Source organism: Saccoglossus kowalevskii, chromosome 21 (genome assembly GCF_978046115.1).
Source record: "Saccoglossus kowalevskii chromosome 21, keSacKowa6.1, whole genome shotgun sequence".
Classification (NCBI taxonomy): domain Eukaryota; kingdom Metazoa; phylum Hemichordata; class Enteropneusta; family Harrimaniidae; genus Saccoglossus; species Saccoglossus kowalevskii.
The window spans coordinates 8,123,549-8,138,611 of NC_140661.1; the positions used below are offsets into that span (position 1 = coordinate 8,123,549).

Here is a 15,063-nt window from a genome sequence, read left to right on the forward strand (position 1 = left end):
ATCTCTGATCTCTAAGTTTACGATTCAATCAGTCTCGCTGCTGATTGGATATATGTCTCGGCCAATAGAAACTCTGCTAAGGTGGGGTCAACAAACTTTTCAGAAATGTCGGACACGAGGAACAACATATTTTGTATACTAGTATCCTTGGAAGTAAAATAAATGTAAATTATTCTATTTAGATGGGAATGTTAAGGGTGGCGTTATAATACTTTATAATACCTTTATTTCTTATTTTTGTAATTTTATCATTCCTCGTCGTGTTTTGTTTTGTGTGTTTTAGTTTTTTCAGACGTTTTTTTGGTGATGTGCCCTTCTGTGTCAGTGTCGTGTCAATAAAATATATTAATAAGTTATTTTATCTTCTTAAAATGTGTTGGCATATAACGAAAGATAGCGTGTAACATTTGTACATTAATTCCCAGTCACTCTATCAGTGACTGTAGAGAGTTTGAGCTTCATTTATTCTTTTTACCTCCATTTAAAAAAAACACAGTCCCTCAAGCAACTAGAACCTTGTAAAAGACTTTCCGTGTAGAGCATCCAGTCAATTATTTTCTATTGTTAATGTGTAAACTTGACGATGGACCAACGCAGTCCAATCTTAGTTTAATTTCACACCCTATTGTTATTTTCCCGCGTCCCCGTCCTCGTTACGATGCGTTCATTCATTGAATCGCTAATGGTCAGTGACTGAATGGAGACCCACGCAATCAAAGGTCTTTGATGCAACCAAGGTTCACTAAACTCGAGACCAACCAAAAGCGCTGAAATATTTATAGACATGAAGCTCCGTTTTTATAGACGACCAGCGCAGCCAAGATGAATCATGCGATTAAAGAGAAACGATAATTTTCCACTGGACAACCACAAAAAAAAATATATTTATTATTTTAAAAACACAATCCGATAGAGACATAGATTCTTCTCTTCTATTTATTTTAAAACAAATCTTCCGGTCACCCCTTCTTAATTTGAAATGGCCGACCTTTAACAATATCGCCCAGAGACTCTGGTAATAATAATAAAAGGGTTACGGGAAAAGCCCCAAAATGCAGGGGTTTCGTTAAGAGCCTGCTACAAGCCCAAGCCTTCTACTTTCTGGACTCCATTGACCGCCTTCACCGGTCTCGCTGAGAGCCTTTTTATTTATTTGTTGGCCTGTTGTTACAGGATGATGGCCTTCTATTGAACGCATTTGTGAAACCCCTGCCAAAATGTATCGACTGCAGGGGCATATCCAGCAAAATGTATTGGGGGGAGGGGGGGTCCAGGCCTATTGGTCGAAGACACGGGACCGCGTGATTCGGACGATGTTATGCGTAATCCAGATGCATTTTCATGCGTTTTGGTGGGGGGGCTGCCCCCTCTGGATCCGCCACTGATCGACTGAATGCATTTGGTCTCTTGACCGTGCAAGGGAATTTACAGATAGTTTCCAACTTGAAGGAAACATCGCTGGTGGGTGGGGTGTTCTGATGCGATTACTATTTCTATGTTTAAACATATTTTGCCGAGGACATCTCACTTCTAAGTATTTTTAGTAAAATATTCACATCAATCTTAAATAGGCGTCTTGCCTTTGTGGATTTTTCAAAACATTAGACAGAGTTTAGCGTCAAAGATTATGGTGCACCAGTTTGTTGAAGGGCGGCATCAAGGGAGAATGTTTAGAATGCTATTTAGCATTTATACTGATATCAAAACACGTGTAAAAACATGTAACAACAAACTTGTTGATTGCTCTATTGGTGTAAGACAGGGATGTACTATGCCCATTCCCCTTTTCATAATTAATCTAATTTTAGCATCCTAGATCCAGATCAAGGAGAGGGACATAGCTGTCATTCTGTGACTATTTTACAACGAGTGTTAACTAGTTTGAGTTAGTTTTGTGATTTGTGGAAGTTGACTGTAAATTTATCCAAGACTAAAGTTGTAGTTTTTGAAAACGGGGGTTTTATTTCAAGTACATAAAAATAGGTTTATAATGCCGAAAAAGTTGATATAGTTTCATATTATTTCATATTATATTATTGTCTTTGTTTTTTCCTTTCATCCACACTTTATTGTAATTTAACTCAAGATCCTATAAAGGATACGATCGATAACAATACAGTTTATTATTATTATTATTACAAGTATCCTGGTGTATTGTTGTTTCCTTGTCCTGTGCTACCTAATTCCTTGCCTAACAAGATATTTTATTTTATTTATTTATTTACACACACGAGGAAATCGGGCCCACTATTTTATGACTATTTCTTCAACATATTTGACACAAAGATTCTGCTAATATTAACATAAGGGTCTGAAATGTGGGTCCACCACTGTTATGAATCAATTAAAAGAAAACCAATATCTTGCTTGTTGAACATTTTGAGGTGTCTCCCAAAATGCTCCAAACTGTGCACTACTGGGAGATTGTGGGCGTTACACAATTTTTATAATAACAGCTAAGAGATGTGTCAAGTATTGGATCAAATTATTACGCATGTCAGGGACAAGATACCATAATAGTAAATGTTACTTTATGCTGTACAACTTAAAGATTTATCAGTCTAAATCTAGACCAAACCAAAAACTTATGTAAAACAACTATTATTATCGTGCAATATGCAAGATGTTTGGATTGCAACAGGACGTCTTAAATATTTATTTATTTATTTATTTATTAAGATACTCGCTCCTAGATTGAAATTTGTTTCTAGATTGGCATGGTGATATTTCAACTATGGATAAACTAGAAAACTATCGAAATTTTAAAATTCGTCTTGAACCCGAGCGGTACTTTTTCTGTGTCCGTCCCCACTCTATGTATATTATCGCGTTTTTGTTACTCGGCTCATGGTCTGAGGATAGAAACCGACAGAAAAAATGGTATTTAAAGAAGTGTCTGAGTCTGCCCTTGATGCAATGAATCTGAAATTGAAGATTAATATCATTTATTATTAATTTGTCTATTTTTTGCGCTTATACAAAAAAATACATTCCAAGGTACGATTTTAATTTGCTTTCATATAATAAGTTTGTGGAATTGATGACGACGTTTGACAGTAACATACTAAAATCCATGGCAGCTTATCTCACTCCTAAAATTAAAATATCAAATTTACAAAAAACATTGAGTGACTCTGGAAAGATATTTTGGGTATTTTGTAAGAAATTTATTGAATGGAAAATATAGGAAAAAGGTACATTCGCTGGATTTTATATTTTAACTGAATCATTCATTTCAGCGAAAAGAAAAGTATTTTACAGCATCATTTTTCGCAGGTTTTATCACTTTGTCAACAGAGGGCGCTATGCAGTAGGGAATTCGCTGACCAGAGATTTGTTAGGCCTAACTAGTAGTTTATATACATACTAGTATACGGTCATTCTATCTACAAAACAAAGCAAAAATATATTAATTATTTAATTGAATAAATAAATGAAAATAAATATTAACAATGGGTCTATTGAGATATTATTTCATTTAATTTTTAGCATGTAGTTCTTTTCTGGAAAACATTCACAATACCCTATTGCCTCGCACTAGTCAGTGCCAGTAATTGCAGCACGGGAGTTTCTGGGAATAGTACACAAAACTGTAACACAATCTGATTCTTTATACAATGCATGCTTCCGAGACTGAAAACATAGAAGTTACAGTGGCCCTGGATTTGCTAAATACATACTAGCACAGTATATTTATTTATTTTCACTACACTGGCTTTACATTGACAGTTTGGTTTCTACACTACGAAAAAATAACAGTTTTATAATGAGAAGATAACGAGTGTCAATAACACTTACTGAGAACACTTGTTTATTTTTTTTCTAAATAAATTCTCCCTATATTTGAAAACATTTGGTTGTTTGCAGTTCATGGTATACATTTAGTAGGCTTCATCAACAATATATATATTCGTTACGTGGAATGTTATTGTAACGCCCTCGCTCAATCGACTTAATATATGTTTAATATTGCATCACACTCGTTATTTCTTAATATTTAGCTCAAACTAAGGAGTTTTTTTCCCTAACTAATAGTAATTAGCTGGATATCTAAATGCACATCTTCGCCAGTCAAATATATGCATAGTGTATACCGCCATCAACGGTATGCAACAAAAATAGAGAAGCAACAAATAGTTTCCTTGTAGTTTCTAGAAGCAGGTTGATACAAAAAATCCCAAACTACAGAGCTTGGGAGGTACAATCGACCTATATATTATCATGTTAGGTAGATAGTGTATATATACATATCAAACTTCGACAAAGCATTTCAGCACAGTAATTTGGGATTATACATACTAGTATAGGCGGCGTGTTGGATCCTGACAATTTTGTTACGCCTTGGTTCAGACATCACTGCTTGTAGCCATTACTGGCAATATAGTACTGGAAAACATGTAATTTTAGCTAGTACGTTATTTTAGCTAATGACTAATCCTGCTATTTAAAAGTATATTCGTACGATATTGTTTAGCTAAATGAGATTCGCTATTGTACTGTTAGAAATTGTTATACTGTATTGTGAGATGATAGAATTACGATAGTTCTCTTTTTGGAGGATGTGGTGGCCCTGAAAAGGGCCGTTTGATTTGTGTACGCTAGGCATACAATTTACTTAGAACTTGTGTACTTGGTGACGGCTTTGGTGCCTTCGCTGACGGCGTGCTTGGCAAGCTCACCGGGCAACAAAAGACGGACGGCGGTCTGGATTTCTCTGCTGGTGATCGTTCTACGCTTATTGTAGTGAGCCAAACGGGACGCTTCTGTTGCGATACGCTCGAAGATATCGTTGACGAAGCTGTTCATGATTGACATGGCTTTGGAAGAGACCCCGGTGTCAGGGTGAACTTGCTTCAATACCTTGTAGATGTAAATACCGTAAGATTCTTTCCTTCCCCTCCTTCTCTTCTTCTTGTCACCACTACGAGCGGCGGCCTTAGCCTTACCGCCTTTCTTTGCTGCTTTACCACTTGCCTTAGGAGGCATGATGAACGTCAGAAGTAATGTTCAGAATGTTAGTAACGGACAATTGGCCAACTATATATAGTGAATGACATGTAAATGAAGGATTCAACGAGGAAGGCGGGAAACGTAGCGAACGCAAGAGAAAACACAACTTAGCTTAGTATTATTCGCTTTATTGAATCTACAAGGCCACTTATTGTCGTGTTCTGATTGGTGGAGGTAGTATACGAACAGAATCCGAGCGGGAGGTATAAATAGTGTCAGCGCATTGCCAAATAAATATACTAATAGTTTTCTCACCAAGTTCAACTGAAAGTATTTCAATATGTCTGGTCGTGGTAAAGGAGGCAAAGCAAAGGGAAAGTCCAAGACTCGTTCCAGCCGTGCTGGTCTGCAGTTCCCAGTTGGTCGTGTACACCGTTTCCTGAGAAAGGGCAACTATGCCGAGCGCGTCGGCGCCGGTGCTCCAGTCTACTTGGCTGCTGTACTCGAGTACTTAGCCGCTGAAATCCTTGAGTTGGCTGGTAACGCTGCCCGTGACAACAAAAAGTCCAGGATCATTCCCCGTCACTTGCAGTTGGCTGTCCGCAACGACGAAGAATTGAACAAACTGATGTCCGGAGTAACCATTGCCCAAGGTGGCGTACTGCCTAACATCCAGGCTGTACTTCTGCCCAAGAAATCCCACGCCAAATCCAAGTAAATCGTATGCTATGCATACTCAAAACCAAACGGCCCTTTTCAGGGCCACCACATCCTTCAAAAAGAGAACTACCGTAACTAATAATTGTGTGTGTGTGTGTGTGATTCGATAATCAGTTTTAAATATCCCCAAAATGTCGTGTTACCAAAAACGCCACGTTCGAAATGTGGTACCAATAAATACTGGATTGTGGAGTAATTCATTCTTTTATACTCTTCATGCCGTTCAGTTACAGTGTATGGTAAATTACGAGCAAAATTGGCAATGGCGGAATGTCACTTAGTCTTTTCATATGTAAGCAGAACCTATTTTCACAATTTTGTGGGATAGAGGGACTGTGACTTGACGATTATAATATCAGTCTGGGAGAGGAAGCTGATGGTAAAAAGATCCCTACATTGTTTCGAGCGCGGATTTTGTTTTGTTTTTTGGCTTTGGATATAACTCTTGGCACAACAAGACTCATTTCTGTCAACAACTAATTATAAATTGTAGTGTGTCATTTGAAAATATTCAAAATGATGCCAACAAAAATACGTATAGAAACCAGTTCTCAGTTCGTGAGATTTATAAAGATGAGAGCAATTCATTTGTTGTGCCGAGAGTACTACATATTGAAAATACATCCCATAATTTCTCGAACCCTACCAATTTGTTGTCTGAATAAAAACGCTTAGTACGGGTCTTTAATATTTTGCGCCACCAATGTTTGTTTTTTTCCAGGAAAACAATTACATTCATTTATTCGTAGTAATCATTTTGGGTATCTGGAATAAGTTGAACACATAGTAGCAATTCGCATCCCACTGCGTCTTATTTGTACTGATAATTTAATTGTGACCTCCCTGATATCAAATGGTAGACAGTTTACTCAAAGCATGGAGATATTATACCTCCACGCTGCTCTTATTTGTCATGTTCATGCAACACAACCTTGCATGTAATTTTTTATCGGTATTTATCTTGTATTTTGTTCAACACCCCTTCTATGATATTAATTGGTCGGCTGATTTCTAAAACAATGAAGATATTATAATTCAACGCTCAGCTCAAACACACAAATTAAAATTATATGGTAGTTCTCTTTTTGGAGGATGTGGTGGCCCTGAGAAGGGCCGTTTGGTTTGGTTTTGATTCGGTAAATCTAACCACCAAAACCGTACAGAGTACGGCCTTGGCGTTTCAAGGCGTAGACGACATCCATGGCTGTGACAGTCTTTCTCTTGGCGTGCTCGGTGTAGGTGACGGCATCACGGATGACATTCTCCAAGAAAACCTTCAACACACCACGGGTTTCTTCATAGATGAGACCAGAGATACGCTTCACACCACCACGACGTGCAAGACGACGGATAGCAGGCTTAGTGATACCTTGGATATTATCACGAAGAACTTTACGATGACGCTTGGCGCCTCCTTTCCCCAGACCTTTTCCTCCTTTACCACGTCCAGACATCTTCGTAGGATTTAGAAGTAAAATCAACTGCCAAATACGACGAGGTTTTTCTTCTCTTATACAGTGGTTGCGAACGTGAAAGAAAACGTGTTTGGTGGCCTTGAATAGCCCCAAATTATTTATTCGTAGGCGCTATCTATCTATCTCTAAGTTTACGTTTCAATCAGTCTCGCTGCTGATTGGATATATTTCTCGGCCAATAGAAACTCTGCTAAGGTGAGGTCAACAAACTTTTCAGAAATGTCGGACACGAGGAACATATTTTGTATACTAGTATCCTTGGAAGTAAAATAAATGTAAATTATTCTATTTAGATGGGCCCAATTCACTTGCCCCGGGCAAGTGTGAATTGGAGGTGTGGCTATTTTAATGCATGGTGTTAATCACTTGCATAGCCTATGACGCATCCTGTTTCAGCGGTCCAACGTCACGTGACTTTGATTGACAGTAGTAATTATTCAAGATTAGTCGCGCATCCCTTTCCCCGGTTCATGTTTTTTACTTTTATCCGCCAAAATCTCAGCTCGTACACAATTTATTGTCATAAATATTACACACAGTCACTGCTGTGATATTCATAGTCACATGCATCCACTTTGGCACGACATAATCGACCTGTAAGTTCGAGAAAACACGTTTTTACCGGAGCTTGGCTGGAGCTGTTTACTACAGCGTGACAAGCAAGGAAATAATCCCTATTGTTTAGGAGCGTATTTATAGTATACCTGGGCCTTTATAATACTTAATAATACTTTATAATACCTTTATTTCTTATTTTTGTAGTTTTATCATTTAGTCGCGTTTTGTTTTGTGTGTTTTAGTTTTTTCAGACTATTGGTGATGTGCCTTTCTGGTGTCAGTGTCGTGTCAATAAAATATTATTATAAGAAGTGATTTTTCTTCTCAAAATATGATCGTTGAAGCATGGAGCTCCATGGACAGATTTTGTGGGCATATAACAAAACTTATAACATTTGTACATGTGTAAACTTGACAATGGACCAACGCAGTCCAACCTTTGTTAAATTTCACACCCCATTTTTGTTTTCCCGCGTTCCCCATCCTCGTTACGAAGCATTCATTCATTCATTGAATTGCTGATAGTCAGTTACTGAATGGAGACCCCACGTACGTTTATAAAAGGACAATGCCCCACGCAACCAAAAGTCTTTGATGCAATCATGAAGGTAGAAATCAAGGTTTACTAAAATCGAGACTCACCAACGCGCTGAATATTTACATTCCGTCTATTTTGTAAATGATTTCCCGTTTGGAGCATTACTATTGTCAATGTGTAAACTTGACGATGGACCAACGCAGTCAAACCTTTGTTTAATTTTAGACCATATTGTTATTTTCCCGCGTCCCCGTCCTCGTTAGGATGCGTTCATTCATTGAATCGCTAATGGTCAGTGACTGAATGGAGACTCCACGCAACCAAAGGTCTTTGATGCAACCAAGGTTCACTAAACTTGAGACCCACCAAAAGCGCTGAAATATTTATAGACATGAAGCTCCATTTTTATAGACGACCAATGCAGCCACGTCGAATCATGTGATTACAATTTAAAAAAAAAAAGAACAGAGAAACGATAATCCACTGGACAACGACAGAAAAAAACTATATTTATTATTTCAAAAACACATCCCGATAAAGGTATATATTCGTCTCTGGTAGGTCCATTGTGTTGGACTGCTAAACAAATGCACTAAGAGGTCACTCATTTTAAATCATGGGGCTGGCTGAAAACGTGTGGCCAGTGTTTTTATTTTTTCTTGAATGTGCTAGCATTTTTTTCTGTCACACCTTACACACATTATTTTCTATTTGTATATTCACAGGGATGGAGGGACTGTGGTGTATTGCTTCCATTTTTTTAAACAAGTCTTCCGGTCACTTGATTTAAAACTTGATTTAAAATAACCTTTAACAACATCACCATGAATGTTAATAGCCAACCGCTGCCACGTTGTGAATAATTATTATACAATGTCTACGTGTGTCAACTATAATACTAGTTCATTCGTATACTTTTATTGTTATATCATTTTCTGATATCAATATTATATATTTTAATGAAGGCAATATAGAAATATTTTCTCAAATGTGAAGAAAAGTCGGCACTTATTAAAGAAAGTATAGTTCTGGGTAGTGACAAATTGTACTTGTTCACACAACTTGCGCTTATTATTTTATCACATTTCACGTTGTTTTTTTAACATAATTATTTATTTGTAAAATCTGTCAGTGTGAGTGCCTTATTTCATTTCGTTTATTTCAACGTAATAATTACTAATTAACGATAGGAAAAACTGTTTTCTCAAATGTGTGAGCTTGGGTACAATTTCGGATTCTACCGACTGTTTTTTCAACCAATAGGAATGTGTTAATTTCGACCAATCGCGAAGAGCGACAATGGACCAATCAGGTCCGCTGTTAGTGACCTCTGTCTTAGCCTTATGTCATCCTGCGGTATAAATAATGGCGCCATTATTTGAAATCATTATACTTCATTCTTGACCAGATAGAAGATCTCAACATGGCACGTACCAAGCAAACCGCACGTAAATCTACCGGTGGTAAAGCACCACGTAAACAGTTGGCAACCAAAGCCGCTCGTAAGAGTGCACCAGCCACCGGAGGAGTGAAGAAACCTCATCGTTACAGGCCAGGTACCGTAGCTCTCCGTGAGATCCGTCGTTACCAGAAGAGCACAGAGCTCCTAATCCGTAAACTCCCGTTCCAGCGTCTGGTCCGTGAAATCGCCCAAGACTTCAAAACTGATCTTCGTTTCCAAAGCTCTGCCGTAATGGCCCTACAAGAAGCCAGCGAAGCTTACCTTGTCGGTCTCTTCGAGGACACAAATTTGTGCGCCATTCACGCCAAACGTGTCACCATCATGCCAAAAGACATCCAACTTGCCCGCCGAATCCGTGGTGAGCGTGCTTAAATTGTATGCCTAGCATACACAAACAAAACGGTCCTTTTCAGGGCCACTACATCCTCAAAAAAGAGAACTACCGTAAAATATACTAGTATTGTTGTTGGATTGGGGTTACTGTAATATTCCGTTCAAAGATTCTACCCACAAGCCCAAACTACAACTATTACGATATGATGCATATCACGGCAAACACTAACCTAATTGCCCAAATCATTTTCAGACACCGAAGTGAATCTTGTCGCAAAACGAAATGGCTTTAGTGTCAACAATTACCTTGTAATCATGGAGCTCTATGCTGTAATAGGGCTTGCATTATTCATGAAGGTATAAACTGTGTACTAGTATATCTGTTTATACCTCCATGCATTACTAGTATTTCACGGGTAAATGTTGACTTAGAGGGCGGTATCGTTCACCAAACACATTACTTGTTGGCTCAGTAAGTCTATATAGAGTGAATGTCTTATAAGCTTACTAAAGTGTTATGAGATTATGTTACACCATAAACCCTAAAAAAGAGAGGGAAAAACAACACTGACGAAAGGCAACAAACTAATAGTTTATTTGCCTACGTTGTTGCTTTGCATACGTAATTAGCAAGAGCATCCGACAGGCTTCCGGATTTGTTCTCCCCCCGTTTTTGAATCGCAAATTTCTGCCACATTCTTTAATCGTAAATTAGATGATATTTAATTATTTGTGGTCACTTTGGTGTATAAATTAATTACGTATCGACAAGCTGCCTATCCCTGTTTTTTAAGGGTCTGTGTGGTTACACGCAAGTTTATTAAAGAAAAAAATGTCCAGACATGTTCAAAGTTATACCGAATCACAACATTTTTTGACATTTCCAGCCAGTAAACGTCCAATGTAGGAAAACGCACACTCCGTAAGCAACACGGAAAATAAACAAATGTAAAGGGTCGACCACATGAAATTAAGGGGGGTGGCTGGCAAGTTGGACACCGCCGGGAGCTGTAATGCTTCCTGGACACCAAGAAAAGACGAAATAAGAATGTTCCAACTAGAAACTACCCAAAAAAATGCACTGGTCACCCCATTATTTCAAATATTTTACTCCTAATTTTACTGATACATGCATACTGATACAAGACGTGATCTGACTGTTTTCACCGATATACTACTAACATCTATGAATACAAATGCAATTATGCTAATTTCTATATCTGAGTTATATGAGTTTTATATTTTCAAATTTTAAACAACATGTAAACGCTTTATTTTACTTAAAACACGCACGCAATTTTGATAAAGCAAAGCAAATTTGACACCAGGTTTTATTCATGTTTTAAATGTTTTTGTATGTAAAAACTCCATTCTTTTAGTGCACAGCTCATAAGTAGTTCAACCATAAACGTTCAACGGAGCAAAGTCATTATATAGCATGCATCATAGTTCCTTTACAGAGGGGGACTGTACATGCATGTAGTAATAAAGTGTTCTTCATTTTAAAACCGATTTTAATGTCTATAATCAGCGTAGAGGCAAATTTTTTTTGAGAGGAAACCGGTCAATTCTGTCAGCAATTTATAACTGTGAATGTCAATTTCTATAATGATTACTTGAATATTAGTGAAAACGTCTTTGACAACCTAGTGAGATTCGAAGGCAGATTTCCTTTCAAAAGAAGCTTCTGTCAATCACTGTTATGTAACAGCGATAGAAACTCAACTACCAGTTGTTTTCTGTTTGTAAGAAGGCTTTACCTCAATCTGAGCTTAGACCATTATGCTCAGACACAGTCCCTCTATGGACTGATAGAGGGACTGTGGTCTGAGCTTTTACAATACCTCCACGCTATACCAGACCACCGTCCCTGGTCCCTGGCATTTGCGGATTTAGATGGGGCCGAGGGGGCCGCGGCCCCCCTATTCTTCAACAACCAACAGGGCTTCGCACCATCGGCGCTCGCGAACTTGGCCTTCGGCCAACTTATCGGCTCCCCTATTCCAGAATCCTAGATCCGCCCCTGCCTGGTGAGGGACGGTGACCAGACACCCAGTCAGAACCCCGATGGCGTTCCTGTAACATAGTAACCAGTGTGCTGCAAAACCTAAATTTTCAGTTTACGATAAATCAAAATTTATTTTGTTCTCGACGTGCCGTAGATTAAAACACACTTTTTTCTGGTTGTAATGCATCTTAAAAATAATACACAGTGCCATTTATCCGTTTCAAGCCCTAAAGTTAACCAAAGACACCAGAAAATATGTTATAGTTTCGTTGAGCACGGTTACTACACAGTCCCTCTATGATAGAGGGACTGTGGTTACTAGTTACGGTTTTTAGTAACCGTGCGTTGAGTAAACATATCGAAAACTATGCTTATTGCGTTCAAATCTTGGCGGGTCCGGAACGGGGTCATCTGTCAACTTAAAAAAAAATGTAAAAACTCGAAGTATGTGTCGTATAGTGATTGGTGTAATATACGAAAAATGTCGTTAATATTAATTTTCATGTACGTATGTTGCCAAGGTTACGTGTTTTTATACTGTAGAAGCTGTCTCCTTCTGTTTGCTCTGTGAAAATGAAAGATGAATATTTTAGTATGTATTTCACATTGTTACACATTATAGTTTACTAATTTTTGCAACGTCCGCGTTCATTTTCTGTTTTCCGATTTGTTTAACACGCAAAGAGCGTGCCGAGCTGTGCGTAACAGTTGAATCATTTTATTTTAATATTCCATAGCTGCTCACTTTTCTGTCCAACAATCAACTAAATTTAGTTAAATCTTTTAAATGTGATATTTTAAAACCATTCTCTTTTTACTCATTTACTTTAAAATACTAGTAGTATATACTCATTGATACTTTACATAGTAAACCTCTCATAACAGTAATGTGCGACTTTTAGTACATTGTACTACTGTATATATCGTTGTCATTCCCATGTACATAAAAGTATCCCTTGTCCAAATTTAATGGAAACCGTTGGTGAGATATTATAATATACATTATTTCGCGTTCCAGTCATTTCACTCTAAACGACTCATTAAACATTGACGTAAAAATTCCATCTTGGTACAAAGTACCACATTGTATTTTAATAGTTGAAAAGTAAAACCTATAATGTCTTGTATGATGTCAATATATTCTACTGGATATTAAAAGTCCCATATTTCTGAGCATTAGCAATTAAAGTAGGATTTTACAGTCAAATGTAACTAAAGTCTGGCGACCATTATTTTTTTGGACAGCGCCACTAACGACAATACTCCGATAATATCGCGGTATTTTGCGTGACTTGCTGAATGGGCCCCTGACGCTAGCTGAGGTCATTTTGGGTACGCTGTTCCTGTCTTCCTTTCGCCCTGGTCTGATAATTGTTACCAAAAGAAGAGATATTACAACTATTGAGGGTAGGTCCACACTTATATAATTCTAAAAATCATCATAGCATACCATAAAATGCCTGATTCAATGTCGGCTGTCGAGCGTATTAAAATGAAGTGGGCTTGGTCACATTTTGCAAAGCTGCTGTATTCATTTCATTTTCAATCCACGGAATAATTTTGTTTGTTTGGCGAACTTGAGCTACACATGCATGATATATCGGTTGATATCCGCGGTGTTTTCATTTCATTGAAGTTATAACGGTACTAACTCATTTTAGTGTACCCCGGGCCCCTCTGTCGATAGAACATGATGACATATTAGCATTCCGTGCGTGTTTTGGTTCACTCGACTTACCCGTAACATAAGCAGGACACAACATCACTATTATGATTTATGTAAATATCAATATTATTTAATCTATAAATGCAAGTTTATTTTTATTTATGTCATCGTATATAATACAGCTAACCAACTCTAGCAATGTGTAATGAATTGAATATACATTTGATAATAATATTCATAATTTTACAAATAGGGGTTATATTAAAGTTGTATTGTGTTCAGTATTTCGACTTTTAAAGTTATTTGTGGCACGTAGAAATGGAAATTACTACTATATATTTTCCAAGGTTTCTCAGTCAAGTTTGTAGTTTGTTGCAAATAACTCACTGTCAAGCACTTCCTAGGGCAGTAGTCGATGTAACACCCGATCATGATGACCCGATGTAACACTAAGTGCTTGATATGGGTGCAAAACGGTGTACGCAAAACATGTTAAATACGTTACAATTTGGATGCTCACCACTATAATATTAGAAACAGCAATGCATGTTGAATTTATTGTTGACAACAATAAACAAAAAACTAGCTGGTTGGAAAATGAACCTTTCATGAGGAATTAATTCTTATTCAGTTTGGAAACTTTTTTGACATAAAGAATCAGTGTATAATTTCAGAAAATATATTTTAAAGAAAGTTATTTATTGCAAGAGTGACACATGTTTATACCAAAGGAAAACTTACTTATTGGTCTTAAATTTTGAGAATTCTTGTGACGTACCGTAATTTCTGGTTTGCAAATCAGACAACAACAACATTTATAGGGATTTCCTTGTTAGAAATGTGGCATTTACAGACAAAATAGGCAACAAATCATGCATAAGTTAGCAATACTGTGGGAGTGGTGAATTACCACCCAGGAAATGTGCTGTTTTCACACATATTCCTGAATCGGTCTAGTCAGCACGATATGATTTAAATGTGTAGTCGTATAGATTGCTAGATTTACAAGAAAGTATATATTTTGGTTGTGGTTATACTTCCTGTGAAATTAGCAGTTGTCATAGCTTGAAGTTGTGTGCTTTCTGAGATCTTAGAAGCCACTACAATAATACTAGGAACATAACTGATTATTTGTTGGAAACATCGTCATAGATACAGTATCCATCGTGTGGATGTCAAAGATTTGGGAGAAATTCCCACGAAGCAGCATTTAAACTGACCAATGATTGTGATATGACATTTAAAAAAATTTGCATAGCAAACAAGATAAACTGTCTATCCCTGACCTCTGAAAGTGCATAGACTCCATGTCACTTTTGTCCCATAACTTTTTCACATACTTGTTTCTCAAGT

The 15,063-nt window shown here is 37.4% G+C and overlaps 5 protein-coding genes across 5 annotated transcripts in view; 3 read left to right on the forward strand and 2 right to left on the reverse strand.

Moving 5' to 3' along the window:
• Positions 1–4,611: 4,611 nt before the first annotated feature.
• LOC102807991 (histone H2B, gonadal-like) lies at positions 4,612–5,006 on the reverse strand. The gene has a single exon (XM_006812060.3). It carries the CDS (start codon positions 4,984–4,986, stop codon positions 4,612–4,614), a length of 375 nt encoding a protein of 124 aa, XP_006812123.1. The 5' UTR covers positions 4,987–5,006.
• Positions 5,007–5,290: 284 nt separating this feature from the next.
• On the forward strand, positions 5,291–5,668 carry LOC100372710 (histone H2A-like). The gene has a single exon (XM_002731193.2). The coding sequence runs from the start codon at positions 5,291–5,293 to the stop codon at positions 5,666–5,668; it is 378 nt and encodes a 125-aa protein (XP_002731239.1).
• Positions 5,669–6,812: 1,144 nt separating this feature from the next.
• LOC100372304 (histone H4) lies at positions 6,813–7,143 on the reverse strand. The gene has a single exon (XM_006812059.3). The coding sequence runs from the start codon at positions 7,122–7,124 to the stop codon at positions 6,813–6,815; it is 312 nt and encodes a 103-aa protein (XP_006812122.1). The 5' UTR covers positions 7,125–7,143.
• Positions 7,144–9,664: 2,521 nt separating this feature from the next.
• LOC100372561 (histone H3) lies at positions 9,665–10,124 on the forward strand. The gene has a single exon (XM_002731192.4). The coding sequence runs from the start codon at positions 9,665–9,667 to the stop codon at positions 10,073–10,075; it is 411 nt and encodes a 136-aa protein (XP_002731238.1). The 3' UTR covers positions 10,076–10,124.
• A 3,213-nt stretch (positions 10,125–13,337) lies between these two features.
• LOC100372150 (tropomodulin-1-like) overlaps positions 13,338–15,063 on the forward strand; it is a 58,435-nt gene continuing 56,709 nt past the window's right edge. Inside the window, exon 1 of the mRNA XM_002731189.4 lies at positions 13,338–13,451. The gene's annotated coding sequence lies outside the window, so the exon portion shown is untranslated. The remainder of the gene's footprint in view (positions 13,452–15,063) is intronic.

Bases quoted from the DNA above. Each gene is read 5' to 3' on its own strand.
- LOC102807991 (XM_006812060.3), bottom strand. From the start codon at position 4,986: ATGCCTCCTAAGGCAAGTGGTAAAGCAGCAAAGAAAGGCGGTAAGGCT.
- LOC100372710 (XM_002731193.2), top strand. From the start codon at position 5,291: ATGTCTGGTCGTGGTAAAGGAGGCAAAGCAAAGGGAAAGTCCAAGACT.
- LOC100372304 (XM_006812059.3), bottom strand. From the start codon at position 7,124: ATGTCTGGACGTGGTAAAGGAGGAAAAGGTCTGGGGAAAGGAGGCGCC.
- LOC100372561 (XM_002731192.4), top strand. From the start codon at position 9,665: ATGGCACGTACCAAGCAAACCGCACGTAAATCTACCGGTGGTAAAGCA.